Source organism: Struthio camelus, chromosome 27 (assembly GCF_040807025.1).
Source record: "Struthio camelus isolate bStrCam1 chromosome 27, bStrCam1.hap1, whole genome shotgun sequence".
Lineage (NCBI taxonomy): Eukaryota > Metazoa > Chordata > Aves > Struthioniformes > Struthionidae > Struthio > Struthio camelus.
This window is the reverse complement of record NC_090968.1, coordinates 5,542,737-5,562,720: the sequence shown is the minus strand read 5'-3', so window position 1 is coordinate 5,562,720 and position 19,984 is coordinate 5,542,737. Positions and strand designations below refer to the sequence as shown.

Sequence of the window (19,984 nt, the reverse complement as noted above, 5' to 3'; positions counted from 1 at the left end):
ACAGACAAGGAGGAAGCAAGGGCAATTTTTATTTCAGGTCTAGGTGCTCTCTGCCTGTGCTTCCCCAGCATCTCTGCCCTGGGGCCACGTGCTCCTGCAGCCAACATCTCCAAGGCTGGTTCCACTCCACTGGCTGTAACTGCTGTCCCCATGTCAGAGCCGGGTTGCGGAGCCCCAAAAAGCTTCGTGCCCATCCTGGCGAGCGCAGGGGAGCGGAGGGCTGCTGGGTCCCAGAGGAGGCACTGTCGTACTTCCCCCAGGGCCCTCTGTGACGCTGACCTGCCATGCAAACAGCAGATGCATGTGAGTGGGGGGCACACGGCACGGGCAGGGCAGCCCCGGGGTAGCACCCCATGGCTGAGCCGGGCCCCACTGCTGCCTCCTCGCCCCGCGGCTCAGCATGGCTGCTGCTGGCTGAGCGGAGCTGGGAGGTCGTGGTGAGCAACCCCAGCTCAGCACCAGCACGGTGCTTTTCCCCCTGCTGCCACGTGCCTGGATGTGGCCAGCACATCCGGGTCTCCCCCCTACTCAGGGGGAAAGGGGTGAGGTGCAAAAGGGACCCTGGGGCTGCTAGCGGCCACCCAAACCCTCGCAGCTCACCTGGGAGCTAGCTGTAGACGGGCACCACGGCCGCCGCGCGAAGCCGCTGCGCGATCCTGCCCTTCAGGCCCTCCTCCTCCACTCGCCACCAGCGGAAAGCGGGGCTGCGCAGCTCGGGGGGGCCGGCGCCGGGGCGGCCGGCCGCCACGCTCAGCAGGGCGTTGAAGCAAACGCCGTCCGCGCCGGCAGCCCGGTGCTGCAGCCCCAGCAGCCCCAGGAGCGCGGGACTCGGCGCGGCCGGCGGCAGGCAGTCCCGCAGCAGCCGGAGCACCGGCGCGCGCAGCCCGCCGCGCGGCTCGGAGGCAGCCGTGCCGCAGGCCGTCACGGGCAGGTGGGGGGTCCCGGCCGTGCTCAGCAGCACCCACAGGTCCCCAGTGTCGCTGGCGAAGGCCACGAGGAGCCGCAAGCAGATGAGGGCGCAGGGCAGCTCCTGGGGCAGGGTGGCGGGATGCGAGGGGCTGCGGCGGTAGCGGGCGGCGAGCTCCAGCAAGGGCAGGATGTCGGGGGCTCGCAGGGGCAGAGCGGACGGCTCCCCGGCCCACCACGTGGCCTGCAGGGACTCGGCGTCAGCGTCCTGCAGCGTCTTCAGGGTCCCACCTGCAGGGAGAGAGGCAGCGATACCCCATCGCGGGGCTGGCAGGGGGCACCGATACCCCGTCACAGCACTGGCGGGGATGCTAATACCCTGTCACAACACTGGCAGGTGACACCAATATGCCATCATGGTGCTGGCAGGGGACACGCCACGCGCGAGCATGAGCCTGCTGCTTGCTAGGGCCGAGCACACGCACCCCAAAAGGACATACCGGTGGGGCGCGCGAGGAAGACGAAGCGGATCCAGGCCGGCCCTCGCTCCTCCAGCACCAGCAGGGTGAGCGGCTCGCACTCCAGCCCCGTCTCCTCCCGCACCTCCCGCCGCACGGCCGCCGCGATGCTCTCGCCGGGCTCCATCCTGCCGGCGGGCAGGTACCACTTGCCCCGGCACTCGGGCTTGGCCTCCTGCATCAGCAGCACCTCGTCCTGTGGAGGGAGGGAGGGAGGGAGCAGGACGCACGCCCCCCTCGCGCTGCCTCAGTTTCCCCGGGCGCGGGGCTGGCGCCGCTCCCGCCGCAGGGCTCTCACCCGCTCGTTGAAGAGCACCGCCAGGACGACGTAGCAGGCGTTCCTGCGCAGCCGCGCGGGGCCGGCGGGCTGCGGGCAGCAGTCGTACCTCTCGGCCACGTCCCAGCCTCCGCCGCTCAGCACGGCCTCCAGCTCCGCCGCCGGCGCCTCCCCCATGGCGCTCCGGCCCGGCGACGCTGCCGGGAGCCCCCTGGCCTGGCTCACGGGGCCGCCAGGGTCAGGGGTGGCGAGTGCACCCGCAGGGCATGCAGGCGGGGTGCGACGGCGGTGGCCCGGGGGGCGCACGGAGACCAAGGGGAGCCCCGGAGCGGCACCTCGCTGGGCTGCAGGGTGCAGTAAGGGAAGGGGTCCCTCGGCGAGGTGCAATACGGGACGGGGTCGCCAGGCTGCAGGGAGCTACAGGGAAAGGGCTTGCTAGATTGGGGGATGCACACTGGCCTGAAATACGGGAAGGGTGTGCTGGACTGCAAGGTGGAGGGAGTGAGGTAGTAGGGGAAGAGCTCGCCAGCCTTCGCGATGCATGGAGGGGTGCAATACGGGAAGGGCTGGCTCGACTGCGGGATGCCCAGGGGAGCGCAGTAGGGGAAGGGCTGGCTGGACTGCAGGCCGTACGGAGGGAAGTAGTACGGGAAGGGGTCAGCAGGCTTTGGGATGCACGGAGGGGCACGATACAGGAAAGGCTTGCTGGACTGGGGGATGCAGGGGGGCGGGCAGTAGGGGAAGGGCTCGCTAGACTGAAGGCCATATAGAGGGCTATAAGGAAAGAGTTCACTAGACTTTGGGATGCATGGAGGGGCGTGATAGGGGAAGGGCTGGCTCGACTGCAGGATACATGGGAAGCTGTAATAAGAGAAAGGTTTGCTCGACTGGAAGATGTAGGGAGGAAGGGGTTTGCTAGGCTGGGGGACGTAGGGGGGATAGGGTTTGCTAGACTGGAAAATATAGGGCGGAAAGGTTTGGCTAGACTGGGGGATGCCTGGGGGGGTGTAGGAATGGAAGGGCTCGCCAGGCGGTGGGGTGCACGGAGGGCTGTAACTAGGGAAGGAATCGCCAGCTTGTGGGGGCCAGGGTTGGCTGGACTGCAGGGTGCAATAGGGGAAGGGCTGGCCAGAGCGTGGGGTGCCTGGGGAGAAGGGTTTGGGGGAATGTGGGGTGTGGGGGGGCGTGCTGGGTTGCAGGATGCAGTAGGGGAAGGGTTTGCTAGACTGCAGGGTACAAAAGGGGAAGGGTGTGCTGGACTGCAGGGTGCTAAGGGGTGTGCTAGGCTGCAGGGTGCAAGGGGGAAAGGGCTCGCTGCACTGCAGGGTGGAAGAGGAGAGGGGTTTGCTAGGGCACAGGGTGCAGAGTGAGGCGCAGCGGGAGAGGGCTTGCTGGGCTGCAGGGTGCAGTAGGGGAGGGCTTTGGGGGTCTGCAGGGCGAGAGAGGGGAAGGGTTTGCAGGACTGCAGGGTGCAAGGGGGGAGAGGGAGGGTGCACTAGGGGAAGGGCTGGGGGACTGCAGGGTGCATGGAGAGGGTGCAATGGGGAAGGGCTCGGGGACTGCGGGGTGCACAGGGAGGGTGCAATAGGGGAAGGGCTCGGGGGAATGCAGGGGGGACAGGGAGGTGCAAGAGGGGAAGAGCTCGGGGGTGCGAGGTGCAGCAGGGGAAGGGCTCGGGGTGCAGGGTGCAACGGGGAGGGCTCGCGGGCCGCCTGCAGCCCCCCCTCCCCCTCGGGGCTCCGCCGCGCGCATGCGCCGGGGCAGCGCGCACCGCCCCCGACTCACCGCGCGTCCCGGGACTCCGCCGCGCGCGCCGTCGCCTGGCCGCCCGCTCGCCCCTCTCGCCGCCTATTGGCCGCTCCGAGCGCCGAGCTCCTTTTCCATTGGGCAGTGCCGCCGTCACTCCTCCCTCAGGGCGACAGGGCGGGGCCTAGGCCTTAAGGGGGCCGGAGGTGGGTTGGACGTGGTTGGCGGTGCGTATTGCGCATGCGTGGCGCCGCATGTTGCAGGGTGCATTGGCGCCTATTGCGCAGTGCGTGGCGTCATCCGTTGCGCGGCGGCATGCGCTGCGCGCTGCATGGTGCGTGTTGCATGCTGCACGGCGCACCGTGCCTGCGGCCTCGGGCGCAGTGCGCAGTATGCAGGGCGCAGGGATGCAGCTGGGTGCCTGGGCACCATGCACGCTCCACGCTGTCCCTGTTGTCATCGGGGCAGCGCAGGGCACCTCCAGGCGATGGTCCTTGGGGTTGCTGCACACAGCAGGGCGCTTCCCCCCCCTCCCCGTGTCGCAGTGCTCCATGCTGCGGAGGAGCTGCAGCGTTGCTGGTGCTGCCAGCATCCTCGAGCACCCCTGGAGCCAGCCCGGTGGTGCCTGCAGCACCCAGCCCTGCTGTGACAGTGCTCCTGAGCCAGCTCCCTCTGCTGCTCGTGGCCCACTTTGTCATGCTGCTGCAAGCCAACTGCCAGCAGCGGCAGTGCCAGGAGCTCATCTGGCTCCCGCCATGCTGAAATCCCCGGTGAGGGCTGTGTCCTCTCTCTGCCACCTGGGAAACCCCAAGGGAGCAGCAGCCCTGGCCAGACCCCAGCATCTGCACACCCCTGCGGCCGGCCACCGCTGCCCGCTGCCCCCGAGGCCCTGGCTCAGGCTGCCCTTGGTTCTCCCTTGGAAAGGGGAGCCAAAGAGAAAAAAGAGGGGATGCAGGATGAGAGAACTGCAGGAAGGGAAGAGAGACGCATCATGCTGGAGATGCACAAGGCCCTGGGGCTGGGGCAGAGCTGGGTTTTGTCCTCTCACCAGTCCTTTGTGCTGCCTTCCCTGTGGGCCACCACGGCAGGGGCAGGACTTGGCTGCTCCCTGGCACCCCAAACCTCTGGGCAGCCTCGGAGCGGTCCCAGTGATGAGAGGCAGCAGCCCCTGCTTGCACTCTGTGAGGCTGCCAGTCAGAGACCACACCAAACTCATTTCACTAGTGCAGGGGCTGCGAGCACCTTGTGCCACGGGCCCCCGCCGTGCACCGACCCTCCCTGCATGAACCACCCCGACTGCCCTCCCCAGCCTGCCAAAGGGACCCAGGCGTCCGAGCGTTCCCATGGACAGGGCGGGCAGGGGAGGGGGCCGGGGCGGCGCGGGACAGCGAGGCAGAGGTGGGCAGCGCGTGTGCCTGCAGCGCTGGGCAGACACGTTTATTTCCCTGGCGTGGCGCCCCGGGCCCCCCGGCCGGCCGGTGGCAGCACCGGGCGCCACACCACGATGTGCCGCAGGCGCCCCGCTCCCCGTCGCGGCCGGCTCCGTCCGACGGCCTCCTCGCAGGCCCACTCCGCCGCCATCCTACTTGCAGCCTTGCAGGACGCCCACAGCCTCGCGCACCGCCGAGAAGATCATGCCGTCCATCTGCAACGGGTGCCGAGCCGGGGTCAGCCCCGCCGCTGCCCCGTCCCCATCCCCATCCCTGTCCCCATCCACCCAGGCGCCCAGCCACCCACCTGGGCTCGGAGGCGGCGGGCGGCCCCGGCGGGGCTGGCGCTGTGGTCCCTGAGGCGGGTGGCATTCTCCGGCGAGAGGAACCGCTGCTCCACGCTGACGGTGCCGGTGAGGGTCTGCACCTGCCCGGGGCGCCGCTGGCGTCAGCAGCCCGGAGAGGCTGGCGGCGCGCCGGGCCAACGGTGCCGGCACCTCCCCATCCCGCGGCACGGGCGGGAAGGGGCAGCCGCGCAGCGGCATCGCTCGGGCGAGGTCATGCATCGCTCATGCAGGTTTCCCCAGGAGGGTGCATCTGGGTTTCCCGGCACGGCACCATCCCAAATCACTGTAACCCCAATAAATGCACCCTCCGGGCAGCACCGGGACCCCCGGCACCCCGCAGAGAGGTGGAAAACAGCAGCCTACCTGGTGGGGAGCCCCTGCGGGGACCAGCACGGCGTCCCCGAGGAACTGCAGGAGCGTCCAGCTGCTCACGCCACACTCCTCGCGCAGCCTCCTCCGCAGCGAGAGGTCCAGATAGCAGCCGCGGTGGGCAGCGGGCTCCGGCTGCGCCGCCCCGTCCCGCTCGTGGTCCTGGCAAGCCTGAGAGGGGCTGCGGGTGAGCGGGGCTGCGGGCCGGCAGGGGCTGCGGCAGGCACAGCGGCAGCGGCGGCACCCACCTTTTGCAAGAAGTCCCGGATGCGGCCGGCGTCCTCGGCCCGGAAGATGTGCCACAGGGCGCCGGGGCGGCTGCTGGCGTCCCAGAGGCGCTCCTTGAGCAGCACGTCCATGCCGTCCTCCTCGGCTTGCAGCAGCAGCTCTGCGGGCAAGGGGCGGTGAGCGGGGCTGGGGCCGCGGCGGGCGCCTCCAACCCCTGCGTCAGCCTTACCCGGCCGGTCGGGCAGCGATGCCCCCGCATGCACCAGCACGCTGATGGAGTCGGCCACCTCCACCGTCAGGTTTTTGGTCCCAATGGTCCTGTCCTCAGGCCTCACGCCTGCAGAGAGGGAGCAGAGGGTTTGCTGGGGGGCAGAGCCGGGGCTGGGCAGCCCGGCGGCAGCGGCCGGCAGCGGCGCGGGGCCGCGCTCACCGTAAGCCACGCAGATGCGGGGGCGCAGCCAGTGCCAGCCCCGCTCGCCCCGCAGGTAGGAGGCCAGGTTGAGGCGGCCGTCCGGCCCGCAGTACTCCAGCAGCGGCAGGCTGGCGCTCAGGTTGGCGGCCCTGCGGGAGAGACGCGGCGCTCGCAGCCGGGGCACGCCGGCGAACATCGCTCACCGCCGCCCCGGGAGCCGCTTTGCAGCCCGCCAGCCCTGCAGATACAGCCCTGTGCGCACAGTCCGGCTCCCCACGGGGCAGCATTTGGGAGCTGGGAAGGGGCAAACACTCGGCCAACACCTACTGGCACAGCTGCATGTCCCCGAAGCCGCTCTCCAGCTTCAGCAGGTCACCGCCGGGCTCCAGCTCGGGGCACGCTGCAGGAAGGAAGAGTGCGGCCTCACCAAACGGCCCCTCACTTCTCCAGCCGTCCCTGCTCCCGGGACAATACCAGGGGACGGGCGTGCGGGCTGGCCCGCTTCCCCTGCATCCTCAATCCCCCAAAGCCGCCCTGGCAATGTGCAAGAGTGCCAGCCCTGGGTGCCTGCTCCACTGACACCCTCAGGGGATTATTTGTTGCAGCTGAAAGGAGCCAGGCCCTCCGGCATCTGCTGTCTGCCCCGATGGGCCTGCAGGGCAGCCCCGTCTGGGAGGAGAGGCTGAGATAAGGCTGGCCGAAGAGGGGCCAGATGCACTTTTGGCATGCAAGACATTGAGCTGGGTCTGAGACCTGGCAAACTGATTGCATGCTAGGCATTGAGCTGGCACTGAGACCCAAGAGACTCATTGCACGCTAAGCACTGAGCAACACGCAGTGCCCCCCTCCCAACCTCGTCCCCCCCGCCAGCCCTTCGATGCTAACCCTCCGGTCGGCGCTCGGCTGCTTACTGGCACTGGCGGCGAAGCCGTCCCAAAACTCCTTGCTGCTGAGCCTCACGCGGCCCGGCTGGGCGCGCAGGTTCACCGCCTCCACCTCCTGCTCCCCGCCGGCCGGCCACAGTGACTCCGGCCCCCACAGGCGCCCGTCCAGCGTCTTCTGCAGCCCTGACACCAAGACTGGCTGCCGGGGCAGCCGGCGGGTCACGGCGCGGCCCGGAGAGGGGCTGGTGGGCCGGATGCGGCCCCCGGAGCCCCGCGCCGCTCACCTGGCCCTGCCGCCAGTGCTCCTGGAAGAGCTTGTAGTTGGTGGCGTGGTTGGGGTCGTGGAGCCAGAGCAGCCCGCCGGGCGCCAGCAGGCAGTGCGAGGTGTGGGGCTCGGCGGCGGCAGCGGCGGTGACGGTGACAGCACGGCCGCCCGGCTCGCGGCCCCCCTGCCGCTCCTGGATCTTCCTCTCCACCACCCGGGCGATGATGCTGTCCAGGATATTGGTGAGGCGGGTGTCCTGGGGGGCGAAGACGGTGGCATCAGCCAGCCCCGCCGGCCGGCCCCGGCGCCGCCGGGCACGCCGCGCGCGGTACTCACGCTGGGCGAGGCGGGCGAGACGGGCGCGAAGGCCATGCGCACGCCGGCGTGCCCCAGGCACAGCTTGATGGCGGTGGAGGCGAGGAGGTCGCAGAGCGTGGCGGTCTGCACGGCCCCCCGGGGCGCCGAACCCCCCGGCGAGCGCGGCCCCAGCTCGGGGCTCTCTGCTCGGAGGCGAGGGGGGAGAGACGGCTCAGGGCTGCCCTCGCCCTCCTCCGCCTCGCCAGCTGGCATCCCGAGGGGCACCTTTTCCGGCGATGGGGTGCAGCATCCCCGAACCCGCCAGCCTTACCTTCCTTGATGGGCCTGGACGTGTCGGCTTCGCCATCGCTGCTGGGCTGGAGACGCGGCATCGCCTTCCCCAGCTTCTCCTGAAACACCCCGAGCCCCCGGTCCACGAGGGTGCCCAGCGGGGAGCACGTCCCTGCTTGGGTCCGAGACCTCCCCTCCGCCTCCATCTCCCGCGGACTGGTCCCCTCCTCGGGGGGCTCTGCGGGAGCCCTGCTGCATGCACAGCCCCCCCGGGGCGGGCACGACCCCTCGTACCTGCCGGCTGCCTGCGGCCTCCGCCGGGCCCTGCTCCGCGGCACCCGCCCCGCAGGGGCAGCGCGACTGGATGGCGAACTTGGCCCGCACCTCGTGCAGCAGCTTCCAGAGCTCGGTGAGCACTGGGGAGGGGGAGACGTGGGTCAGCGCCCCGGCTCGGTGGCCGCCCCGCGGGAGGCTGGTGCCCGTGGGCAGCGAGTGGGGGGAGCGGGGGGCACTCACCATGGATGGGGACGAACTGCGTGGGGACGAGGGACCCGACGTCGTGGTCTTGCCCAGGGACACACTCAGCCGGCCGCGCCGGATCCTCTGCAGCGCAGAGAGGGGAGAGGGCGCGTTCCTCAGAAGCAAAGCCCCCGCGGGGCTGACGCCCCCCTTGCACCATTGCCTGCCTCCCAGAGACCTCCAGGGTCTCTGCGCCCCTCCGAGCCCCCGGCTCTGCCTGCTCCCATCTCCCCCCAGACAGGGGTCAGCTGGGGCACTGGGGCTTGCAGGCCCCCCCACCTCGGCAGCGGCTCCCCCAGCTCCCCGGGACCCCCAGCTCGTACCTTGGCCAGCCTCCTGCCGCCTGCCGCGGTGGCAGTCGGGGCACAGCTGGAAGCCACATCTGGCGCAGCTCCAGTGGGAGTTGAAGAGGCCGCGCTGGCAGGCGTCGCAGAGCTGGGGGGCTCCTTCCCCGCGCCTCCAGGCTGTCACCCCTGCGGGCAGACCCAGCCATCAGCCTCCCCTCCGCCTCCGAGCCCCGCAGCCCAGGGCGTCCCTCCGGCTGTGCGGCATACGGTTTGGAGCGGGCGTTCAGGGTGAGGAGGGACGGCAGGAGCTGCCCCCTTCCCCGCAGCCCCCAGCTCCAGCCCCCGGTGCCTGCCCGCTCCCCGTTGCCCCGTGCACCCCCGGGTTTCCCACTCACGCTCGTGTCCCCCGTGGGCTCCCAGCCAAGCCTCCCTGTCTCGCCGCACGGCCTCGCAGAAGGGGTCACCCAGCACCGACAGCAGGTACTTGGCCAGGCAGAGGCTGCTGCTGGCGCTCTTGCTCCTTCTCTCCTTGCCGGCCGCGTCCAGGTGCAGCGTCTCCCCCTCTGCTTCGTCCAGGGTGCAAAAGCCATCCACGCTCAGCTCCCCGCCGGCCCCAAAGGCAAACCTGCAGAGGGGATGGAGAGTTCGGCCAGGAGGGAGGGGACTGATGGGGCACGTGCTGGCAGCAGGACCCGCAGGCTCCGGAGCAGGGTTGCAGGGCAGGACGCTGCGTGCGTGCTCTTGAAGGGCACTGCAGAGCCCAGGGAGCCGGCCAGGACCCCCACCTTGCGCACAGCACAAGCTGGCAGCCGCTCTCTCCTAACTGGCACCGAGCCACCAGGCAAACTGGCGGGTCCTGGCTGAAAGGCAGGACAACCACTGTCCTGAACTTTGCTCGTGCTCAGCTTGGCTGTCCCCACGCCCTCAGCCATCAAAGAGCATCACGCCAAGGCTTGCTCCGGACGAGCTCTTAGCTAACCGGATCCGAGCCCTTCTCCTACAGCGCAGGTGATCAGCACTCAGCGCGTTACCACCTTTCTTCTCTGCCAGCCAAGCCCCCGAGCGGCTACCCCATTGCTGTGGCCCAGCCAGGCTGGCGTTGCTCTCTGCCAGCCTGGCGTGGGGCTGGGCGGGCGGGAAGCCCCCCTTGCAGCCGCCCCCGCGCCCCGGCGCCCGCACGCTCACCTGCGGAAGTGCAGCAGCCTGCAGGCGCTCTCGGGGGGGTCGTCCTCCTCGCCGTCGGCCCCGGGCCCCCCCTGGGCGCGGGCCGCGCAGGCGCAGCACCGCGGGATGCTCGCGGGCAGGGCCGTGCAGGGCACGCTCTGCAGGCGCCGCGGCCCCGCGCCGGCGCAGCTCCGTGCTCCTGGGGAAGGCGGGAGGGAGGTGTGGGTGCCGGCCCCGCGCCCGGGCACACGCTGGCCACCCGGCCGGCAAGGACGGGGACGCCGCGGCCTCATCGAGAAACTAGGCCAGAAAGTAGGGCTGGAAAGTAGGGCTGGGAGATCTCCAGGGGTCACGTCCGACGTGCCGGCACCTCCCCGAGGAGGGTGCCGACCCGGCGACGCCAGACCCGGGAGAGGTCGAGGAGACGGGGGCAGCGGGAGGAGACCTGGGGGACATCGCTTGGACTTTATCACTTCCACACTGAAAAACGTCTCTAGGGGCTTTCTTCTCAGCCGGCTCAGCCCTGAGCATCCCCTGCCCCCTGCGCACGCTAACGTGCCCTCTCCCGCCGGCATGCCATGGCCACCGGGAAGCGGGATGCAAATCTTCCCCCCATCGCTACTGGCACCCCAGAAAAGGGGCAGATACATCCTTTTACTTGCTTTAACCCTCGGCCTGGCTCTGCGAGCCCTCGGGTCACCTTACCTCCCTCTCCCAGCTCCATCTTCCTCTCCTCCGGGAACGCTGCCCTCTCCTCGGCACCGGGGCAGGCAGCACCCGCGCGGTCCACCGCCTTCGTGCCCCGCTTGGCAGCGCCAGCACCCTCGCCGGCGCCCCGGGGCCCGTCGCCGGAGCCATGCGGCCGCTTGGCTGACCGCTTGCCTGGCGGCACAGGTGCCTCCGGGGCGCCGCCGGGGCCCTCGCGCCGGAGCGCCTTGCAGCGCGGTGAGGACTGCTCCGAGTGGCGCGTCAGCCAGGTTTTCTTCAGCTTGGTGTGGTTGCCGGGCGGGCAGGCAAAGCGGCCCCCCTGGGCACCCAGGGCCGCCTCGCCGTCCGGCCCCGGCGCCTCAGCCGGGGCGGCGAAGGGGCCAAGCGCCCTGCATCCCACTCCCGGGCACCTCTCGCAGCCCAGCGTGGCGCACGGGCACGCCGAGGGCAGCTCCGGCTTGGAAAGGGCCAGCGGGTAGGGCCCGTCCGTGAGCAGAGGCGACGGCTCGGGCTCCCTCGGTCCCAGCGGCGACCCCGGCTGCAGGCTTTGGTACGTGAGGCTCTCGTCTTTGGGCTTGGAGGGCCTGCCCGGTGCAGGCTCCGGAGGGAAATCCGCGGCATGGGGCCGCGTGCCGGCCCAGGAGCCCCCCGGCGCGCTGGGCTGCGGGAGGAAGAGCGGGCGTCCCGCGTGGCCGGGGCTGGCAGGCGGCGGTGGGGCGTCGGGAGCGGGTGCCGGCGGGCCGTCCCTAGCTCTGCCGTCTCCCCACGCGGCGGCCGGCAGCTCCCCGTCTCCGTCCTGCCTCGCCGTGCCCGCCTGGCCCCTGCCCAGCAGCTGAGATTGCACTGGGTCCTTGGCCAGGAGGTGCAAACCGGGCTCTTTCTTCGGGTAAAACTCCTGGAGGGGAGCAGAGGGGTCTGTTAAAGTGGGCATCAGCCCAGATGCAGACCCCTGCCCCTGCCGCTGCCACCCTCCGCGACCCCTGTTGCGCCTCCCGCAGCATCCCCGGCAGGTGGGTGGGGCCTGCCTCAGTTTCCCCCCGCGCCACCCAGGCCGTGCCCTCCCAGGCTGGCATTGCGCCTAGCGCTTCCCCGTCCTTAATCACCCAGCCAGCGGGGTGCCCGGCGTGGGAAAGGCACGGGGAGCCGCGGCGGCGTGGGGTGCGACGGGGTGCACCCACGGCCCGGCGGCTCTGCCTCCCACTGCCCCCGCACCGTGCTGCGGCAGCAGGCTCCCGCCAGCCGGGGAGCACCAGAGCCCCAGAGCATCCCCCCCCGTGGAGCGAGGCCGGGTCGTTTGCACGCTTCCCGCCGGCGCCCGGAGCATCCCCGCGGCGTTCCCACGGCACAGGCGGCTGCGGCGCAGCGGGCAGCCGGGCTGCCGCGGCTGCTTTGCGCCCCGGCGCCAGCGCTCACCTCGTTCCCGGAGCTGGAGGCGCTGCCGAAGGGGGCTGGAGGCGCCTTGCGCCGCGGCGGGGGGCTCAGGTAGAGGGGCTGCCCCCAGGGCGGCGCGTAGGGCGCCAGGTGCCAGTCCGCGGCGGCGTAGCACCCCTCGCCCAGCGCCCCGGGGCCGTCGGCCGCCGCGCCGCCCAGCCCGCTGCCGTACGCGGGGTCGGCCGGCAGCAGGGCGGACACGAGGAAGGGGCTGCGCTCGGCCAGCGTGGCCTCCACGAGGAAGGGGCAGTGGCGGAGAGCCGGGGGGTCACTGGCGCCGTCCCCCGCGCCGCCGGCGGGCTCGGCCAGGCAGCGGGGCTTGCCGGGGCGCTGGCTCTCCAGCCCGGCCAAGGGCAGCGGGTAGCGGCGGTACGCGTGGCTGTAGAGGGCCAGCGGGGCGGCCAGCACGGCCTCGGGCCACCGCGGCCCCCGGCGCTCCTTGCCCGGCGCGGCCCAGCCCGCCTTGGGCTGGCCGTTGCGGGGCTCCAGCAGCAGCTGCAGGTCGGCGCCGTCCTTGAGGCCGCGGGGCAGGCGGCACAGGGCATCGCGCACGTGCGCCGGCGGGTAGGCGCAGCCCAGCCTGCCCCCGGCGGGCTCCCGGCCCAGCCCCGGGCACCCCGCGGAGCCCCTCCAGAGATGCCCCTTCTCCGCATGCAGCCCGGGGCCGTAGCCCAGCTTGACGGGCTCCTGGTAGCCCGGGGCCATGAGTCCCAGCTCCGCGGCGGCCGTCCGAGGCAGGGCCCCCGCCGCCCCGCTGCTCTCCATCACCCGGGTGTCCTGCGCTGCCTCCTGGGGCATCCTCCACCGCGGCAGGGCCTCCTCCATCCCGGCGTCGCTGGCCATGCCTCCGCGCCGCTCATGTGGTGCTCAGCACCACCCCAGGCAGGCCAGACCCTGGGGGCAGAGAGTGGCGTCAGGGGAGAGGGACCCGCGGGCAGGGGAGCCAGGGGCACCCGGCACCGTTCCTGCCCCCGCCTGAGTGCTGCCAGCGCGCTGAGCCAGCCCCACGCAGGTCGCAACGGGGGAAACTGAGGCACGTGAGCTTGCGGGGGGGCGATGGTGCTGGGGTGCTGCTTTCTACCTGTCCCCCCACAGCTCCATCCCCCCACGCCCTGGCTCCCGGCCGCCCGTGCTCTGCCCCATCTCCCGGCGAGCACGAGCCGGGTGGGCACGTGGCTGGAGAGCGGGTCCCCACCCCGGACCGGCCCCCCCGCGCCCAGCCCCGCAGGGCTGGCGGCCGCGATGCACCTCCGCGCCCGGCCTGGCCCCGCGCCCGGCCGCTGGCACCCAGCGTGGGGAGGCCGTGCCCCACACAGGTATTCGCCTCCGGCCAGGGCCGGGCTCTGCTTCCCAGGAGGGCTGGCAGCAAGGGGGGGGCCTCGGCCCCCCGCTCCCGAGAGGCCCCTCCTGGCAGAAATGCCTGCGGAGATTTGCTGGATTAACCCTCCTAAGGGACCCAGGCCACCCGCGCACGCAGGGCTCGGGGCCGTTTCTCGGGGACTTGCAGCAGCCGGCGGGTGCGTCCCTTTCTCACGGAGCAAAAGCAACCCGCTGCCCCCCAGGTCTCCCCTGCCCGCAGCGCAAAAGCCGGCACAGCCAGACGAGCCGAGGGGGACAGGCGAGGAGCCCCTGGCACCGAGCCATGGCTGCAGCCACCTCCACGGTGGGACAGAGGTGCGCGAGGCCGGGCAGGAGGCCGTACCCCGGGCAGCGGACCCCAGCACGGCCCGTGGCCGCAGGAGATCAAAGTCGCGGCCCCCGATGCCGCCCACTCCCGACCCATCCACCGGCACCGCGGACGGCTGCATCCCCCTTCCCTGCTCCCGGCTCGGGGCGTCGAGCAGAGCTGGCACGGGGCACCCTGGGGTGCACGGTGCTCGGGGCAAAACGCGGGCGAGGGGAGCGGACAGAGCGGCGAGGAGCCCCGAAGCTCGGCCGGCGGGCGCCCCGGCCCGCCGCGTCCTCCCCGGCCCCCGCACAGCTCTCTACCTGGCACGGCGCGGGGACGCTCCATTGAGGGCCGGGGCGGCCGGCAGGCGCCCCGCTCCTCGCTGCCAGGGCGAGCGCGGCAGGGCGGAGGAGCCGGCTCGGAGCGGGCGCCGCCGGCGCAGCGGCGCGGGGGCCGGGAGAGGCGAAGCCCGGCGGGAGGCAGCTCCTAGACCCACAGGCTGAAGGGGTCGGGCTCCGGGATCTGGAGGAGGCAGAAAGCCGCCCGGGTGGCCCGTTGGATGTTCTTCTCCGAATTCTGGAGCTGGATTTCCTGATCCATTGGCCTGGGGATGTGCGTGCTGCTCTTCCCTAGCGTCCTCGGAGCGGGGGGCTCCCCGGCCGCGCTCGGGCCGACGGGGAGGAGCAGAGCAGCGCGCAGAGTGAGGCTTTTCCGCCGCGGCTCCCGGCGAGCGGGATGCGGGCGGCTCCGCGCCCGGCTCTGCGCCCGGCTGCCGGCAGCGACGGCGGAGAGCGCGCGGCCTCCGAGGGCTCCCGCAGCGACTGGCGCGGCGGCGGGCGAGCGCGGCGCCGGGTCCCCACGGGGCGCTGACGGTGCCGGCGCGCCGCCCAGCCCCGGGGGCGCCGGCGGCGCCGTGCGCGTCGGGGGGGGCCGTGCCAAGGCGGGCAGGTGTGCTCGCCCGCCGCCGCGCTCTGCCCCGCGCGAAGAAAGCGCCCTTTGTTTCCCGGCGCGGCCGAGCCGCCCCGCTGCCGATGACAGACGCCGGCTGGGCTCGGCCTCGGCCTCACGCCGCGGGCAAAACCGCGGCGGGAGGAAGGCCGCGCGGAGACGGGCGGCGGCGTGCCGGTGCAGAGCGCCCCACCGTCTCCGTCGGGCCCACGGGCGCAGCGGGGCCGAGCCCGGCCCGACGGGGTGCGAAGCCACCACCCCGCCAACTCTGCCGAAACACCCGGTCGTCCACGAGCATCGGGCCACTGTCGCCATCGCCGGTTTGCCTTGCAAAAGCCCCTCTCCCCGCCTCCTGCCGCAGCTGCCGGGGACGAAGGCAGAGCTCCTCTGCCTCTCTGGGGAGACGGTCCCCTCCTGGGCGCAGCGCCCGCGGGCGCCGGGGCAAGCAGAGTGCCACGGCCGGCACGACGGGCAGCCCCAAGGTCGCCGGCTCGCCGAGGCTCGAGGGAGGATGCCGCGAGCGAGGCAGAGCGGGTCGCGGGTTTTGTGGGGCTGGGTGTTACCTAGGGCCAGTTACCCCCGTGCCACGCACAGACGGGCCGTGCTCTGCAGCCTGCCAGCACCTCCCACGCCGGTGCAGCGGGCACCCCCCCGCCAGCCGGTGCCCGCTGCGGCGTCCCCCGTGCTGCACCCACACGCCCCGGCCGCAGCCCCCGGCTCCCCGGCACAGATAGCGCCGAGACGCACCAGCGCACACCCGTGCACCGCTTGCAAACCCCTGGGCTCCCGCTCCCCCATGAGCGGCTACAGCTTGTGCCTGATGGCTGAGGAGCTGCCCTGGCTGCGCGGGGGGCCGGGAATGCAGCCCCGGCGGGGCGAAGGCAGCGGCCAAGGGGCCAGGCCAGGCGGGAGCAGGTCGGACGGACCCCCTCGGTGGGGACCCCCGCTGGGGCCGCCGCCTCCTCCAGGGAGCCGCGGGGCTGGCGCCGGAGGCACCGGCCGGCTTTACGTAACGCGCGCGCGGCCCGGGAAGAGCCTGCACACGCGTTACATAAACCCGCAGCAGCTCCGCACAGCCTCCCCCGGCCCCGCTGCGCCGCGCGCCCCCCGCCGCAGCGCGGAGGGGAGGCAGGCCGCGGCCGCGGGAGCCCAGCAGCGTGATTAGCATCAGACCACGGGCTTCTTCGTTACAGCTCAGCAGCTGCTGCGCGGTCTGGCCCCGCTGCGAGCGGGAGCTGCGGGTTAACCCTTGCCGGCGCCGGCACGGCCGCGGCTCGGCGGAGGGAGCGGGACGACAGCAAGGTCCCTTTGCAGTTGCCCGTGGCCTCCTGGCGTTTATCGCCGCAGAGATCGGAGCAACGCTCCCGCCGGGGCACACAGGGGTCCGCGCGGCTTCGCTGCCCGGCCGCTCGCCCCCACGCCGCCGGGGCGGCTCGGGGGGCCGCTGCGCGCGGCGCCTGGCTCCCACCCGGCCCGCGGCTCGCTCGGTGCCAGGGAACAGGGAGGGGAATCAGACAGGGCTCGCGGCGTGGGCGAGCCCGTTCCTTCCCGGGATGAGAAGGTGCTGAAAGAGAAACTCTGTCTTCCCCTCTACCTGCCGCCTCTCCCGGGACAGCCGGCTCCAGGAGGGCTGGGTCCCTCCGCGGCCGGCGAGTCCAGCCGGGCCCGGGGAGCGGTGTCGCTGCGGGGCTGTGACGCCCCGAGGCCCCTTGGACGGGAGCCGGCCGCCCGGCCGGGCCCTGGCAAGGGAGCAAGCGGGTCGGCCACTGGCATCACGGCCAAGAAGGATGAGTTTGGGTCAAGCAGGACCATGGCGGCCCTGCCGAGGGGCCAGGCGAGAGCGGGTCGGGCAGGGACGGGGCGGCCAGGTCGTCCCAGGCTGACGGGACCAGAAAGCTGGAGCGGAGGGACCCTCGCCGGGATGGGCAAACAGTGCAGAGGAGAGGCCGCGAAGTGCCCACCATCACGCCCCACCGCCCCCTGCTCCCACCGCGAGCACAAGGGCCACCGCCGCGGCAGCCGCAGTGAGCCCAGCTCCCCTGCCCGCGCCGGGGCGCCTCGGCCCCCACGAAGCCTTCCCCGCGGTGCTCAAGCCCTCGCGAGGAAGGGCCGCGGGCGGCAAGCTGGCCGGGGGCTTGGCTGCCTTCCTGCCCCGTCCGGCGGAGAGCGATGCCAGGCGCCGCGCTCCGCGCCTGGCTGCCTCCGGCCGGGGCTGGGGTCCCGCCGCTCCCCGGCAGCCCGGGATGACCCCGGAGACGATGGCCCAGGGCGCTGCGGGAGGGATCCAGCCCCGGCGCTGGGATCGGTCCAGAACTAGCTCAAATTTTGCCAGCTCAGGCTCCGTTTACAGAGAAACCCCCAAGGGGGGAGCGCTGCCTTGGTGGCTTGGCACAGCCTGGCCCAGGCCGGCAGGAGCTCCAATCTTCCTGGCTTTTCCCTGAAATCAGAGGGCGAGCAGAGGAACTCCAAACACCCACGAGCCAAACGCTGGCCAGGAACGCGCAGCGGGAGGCCGGAAGCGCCCGAATTAGCAACCTTGGCATCGCTGCCCCGCTCAGCGCTGGAGGATGGGGCGACGCTGCGAGGACACGGGGTGGAGGGGCACCGTCCCCGCACTGTCCCCCGGGATTGGGGGGTTCACGGACGGGGAGGCTGCGGCAGGCGGGGGGACAGCGGATCCCGGGATGGAGGGGGAGTCCTCGTGCAAGGCTTGTTGGTATCCCGACGCCCCGACTCTGCACCGATGCTGGGGCAGCCCCAGCCGCTGAGGAGCCCGGCTGAACCTGTCCCAGAGCCCCCCTGCCCTGCCGCTTTGCCTGCCTGGGCCAGCACCAAGCACCCTGGGGCACCCTGGGGCCCCGCGGCACAGCCCCCCCCCCCCCGCCCCAGGACCCAGCGAGCAGCCTGCGTCCGGCTGGGAAAGCAGCCTGAAATCCAGCCTCTTTTTCTCATGCAAAACAGACTCGACATGCCCTCTCCCCGGCTGGCCCAGACCCCGCTCCGGCTCCCTCTGCCCCTGCCTCCCCGGCCCCCCTGCCCTTCCTCCTCCTCCTCCTCCTGCTGCTGCTGCTGCCAGCCCCGGATTCCTCCCAGCCCTGCCAGCAGATCCAGCCCCGGCACGGAGCCCGGCGCAGCCGGCACGCACCTACCTGCCTCCGCTGCGGGAAGGCGGCCGGGCGCAGGTGGGGAAGGCGAGGGAGCCGGCGGAGGAAGGCAGCCCGCTCCCCCCGCCGCGCACCGGGCGAGATGGCCGAGAGAGCTTTCGCTAATCTGCACCCGGTGCTTAAAAACGTCAAACCTTCAGGAGTCTGGAGGCTGCCGCGGAGCGGAGGGCACGGGAGGACACTCACTCCCACACGAGTAGCTTTCTGGGAATTAGGGCCACAGCCCAACTGTTCTGGCAGCCTGCGCTCCCCTCCAGCCCCGGCTCGCCGCGGCCCGGGCAGCGCTCGGCAGGAGCTGGCCGGCATGCTCCCGCGCCCGCCGCGACGCCCGGCCCCGCTCCTCCCGGCCCTAATCGCCTCCGTCCCCCGGGAGGTGAGTAAGCGCCGGTAATCCCGCTCCGCGGACGGGAGAGCGGCGCCGGTTCCCGCGGCCACCCAGCGAGCCGGGGCGTCCCGCTCGGCCGCCTTGCCGTGCCGCGCTCCCCCCCGCACCCGCCTGCGCCTCCCACGCTCTGGTCGCTTCCCAGCGGCCTCCAGCAGCGAGGGCCCAGGCGTCCTGGCACCCGGGCTCCAGGAAGGGCGCGCCGGGGTTGCGCCCCTCGCAGCGCTGGGAGTCCTGGCGTAACCGCCCCTCCCTGCCCCGACCGTGAACCCAAAGGACCCAGGAGTCCCGGCTTCCTCCTCCTGACCTTCCTGCCTCCGCGCGGAGGGCACGGCCGGAGAGTTCACCCCTTCCCTCGGCCTCGCGCAGGCAGCTCTCGAAGGCTGCGTGCCCTGAAGGTCAAGGCTGGGAAAGGGCAAAGTGCTCTGATGCACAAAGCAGCTCATCCCCATCCAAAGGGACCGGTGTCCCTCCTGCCCCGCATCGCCGGCCCGTGCCAGGGAGGGGCAGCGGCAGGGGTGGGCGCCCGCGCCGAGGCGTCCCAGAGCACCCCGTGCACGGAGGCACAGGCACCTGGCCTCTCCCCCTTGTCACCCGGCCCCCATGCCACCCCCTCCTCCCCCCCATGCACCCACCCAACAGGGACCCCTGGGTCCGGAGTGAAGGGGCAGCAACCAGCTTCAAATACCTCGGTGTAATTAAAAGCTCACCCCCAGGGCCGAAGGCTTAGCACGGCAGCCAGGGACGGGGGCGAGCGGGAGCTGGGCTCCCTCCTGGCGGGGCCAGGCAGCCACCAGCCGCCAGCACGCTCCCCAGCCCGGCCGCGAGCCGCGGGCCACCGGGAGCCAGCCCAGGACATGCTGCCCTCCACGCAGCGCTCACGGTGCCCAAATCGGGGCTCCCTTGCTCCGCACCCCTCTGCGCTGGCTGAACCCCCTCAGCGGCTGTTTTCCGCCCGGGCCGGGTGCTGGCGGGTTGGGAGGGAGCCCCCAGACGGCACGCGGACGGCAGGGTGCCAAGGGGCAGTGTCGGGGGGACCGGCCAGCACCTACCCGGGAGTAACCGGGGTCTCGCACCCTCAGCCCGGGCCTCTCTTCCGCGCCCGCCGCGCTCCCGGGGTGCCAGCCACCGGCTGGCCAGGGCCATGGCCACCACTGCTGGCCGGCCCCAGGCAGCGTCGCCCGCGGGGAGGTGGGATGAGCAGCCCGGCACGAGCAGGGAGCCGCCTCGGCCGCGACTCCCCCGGCCCCCTCCTCGGGATGCGCCTCCCGCGCCGTCGCCCACCATCCTCCTCCTCGCCGGGTGCCGGGGGCTCGCCAGCCCAGGGCAGGGCTCGCTTGCGGAGATCAAAGGGGACGAGGTGGCGAGCGGGACCCCTTACCTGCAGGGGCTCAGCGCCGGCCCCGCGGCCCGCTCCCCGGCAGCCGGGGCCGGCGCTTCGCACCGTGCCTCCTTGCCCTCTGCGTCGGGAGGCAGCTGAAAACGCTCGGGGCTGCCAGAAAAGAGGCTGCATTTAAACAACAGACATAATTATGCTTTTGATACCGTCTGCTAAAAATACAGCGCTGTGCAGCGCTGGGAGCCATGTGTGCGCGGCCTCACATGGCTCCGGGCTGGAACAGCTGACTCAGGCGGCGGGGCCGGAGGGGGCCGCCGCAAAGGGGAGGCCAGGCCCGCGGAGGTGAGGGCCGGGGCCGGCTGCCGACGCTCCCGGGGGGCTCTGCGAGGGAGCCCCAAAACAG

The 19,984-nt window shown here is 72.3% G+C and overlaps 2 protein-coding genes across 6 annotated transcripts; both read right to left on the bottom strand.

Moving 5' to 3' along the window:
- Positions 1 to 12: 12 nt before the first annotated feature.
- On the bottom strand, positions 13 to 3,602 carry NUDT18 (nudix hydrolase 18). Of its 2 annotated transcripts, none has more exons than XM_068920711.1 (5): positions 3,487 to 3,602; positions 1,723 to 2,118; positions 1,407 to 1,620; positions 601 to 1,197; positions 13 to 279 (listed from the first exon to the last, which is right to left on the bottom strand). In XM_068920711.1, exons 2-4 carry the CDS (start codon positions 1,876 to 1,878, stop codon positions 608 to 610), a joined length of 960 nt encoding a protein of 319 aa, XP_068776812.1. In that variant the 5' UTR covers positions 1,879 to 2,118; positions 3,487 to 3,602; the 3' UTR covers positions 13 to 279; positions 601 to 607. The 2 variants fall into 2 exon arrangements, with proteins under 2 accessions (XP_068776812.1, XP_068776813.1); XM_068920712.1 differs by having other exon boundaries at positions 1,811 to 2,118; positions 3,487 to 3,523.
- Positions 3,603 to 4,846: 1,244 nt separating this feature from the next.
- Positions 4,847 to 19,806, bottom strand: HR (HR lysine demethylase and nuclear receptor corepressor). Of its 4 annotated transcripts, XM_068920776.1 has the most exons (19): positions 17,846 to 18,105; positions 12,062 to 12,973; positions 10,646 to 11,543; positions 9,962 to 10,139; positions 9,172 to 9,401; positions 8,813 to 8,962; positions 8,487 to 8,573; positions 8,265 to 8,386; positions 8,011 to 8,089; positions 7,719 to 7,882; positions 7,402 to 7,638; positions 7,145 to 7,316; positions 6,561 to 6,633; positions 6,252 to 6,382; positions 6,051 to 6,158; positions 5,842 to 5,981; positions 5,588 to 5,764; positions 5,185 to 5,304; positions 4,847 to 5,092 (listed from the first exon to the last, which is right to left on the bottom strand). In XM_068920776.1, the coding sequence occupies exons 2-19, from the start codon at positions 12,920 to 12,922 to the stop codon at positions 5,030 to 5,032; spliced, it is 3,990 nt and encodes a 1,329-aa protein (XP_068776877.1). In that variant the 5' UTR covers positions 12,923 to 12,973; positions 17,846 to 18,105; the 3' UTR covers positions 4,847 to 5,029. The 4 variants fall into 4 exon arrangements, with proteins under 4 accessions (XP_068776877.1, XP_068776875.1, XP_068776876.1 ...); XM_068920774.1 differs by lacking the exon at positions 17,846 to 18,105 and adding an exon at positions 19,624 to 19,806 and having other exon boundaries at positions 5,842 to 6,158; XM_068920775.1 differs by lacking the exon at positions 17,846 to 18,105 and adding an exon at positions 19,295 to 19,330 and having other exon boundaries at positions 5,842 to 6,158.
- Positions 19,807 to 19,984: the final 178 nt, after the last annotated feature.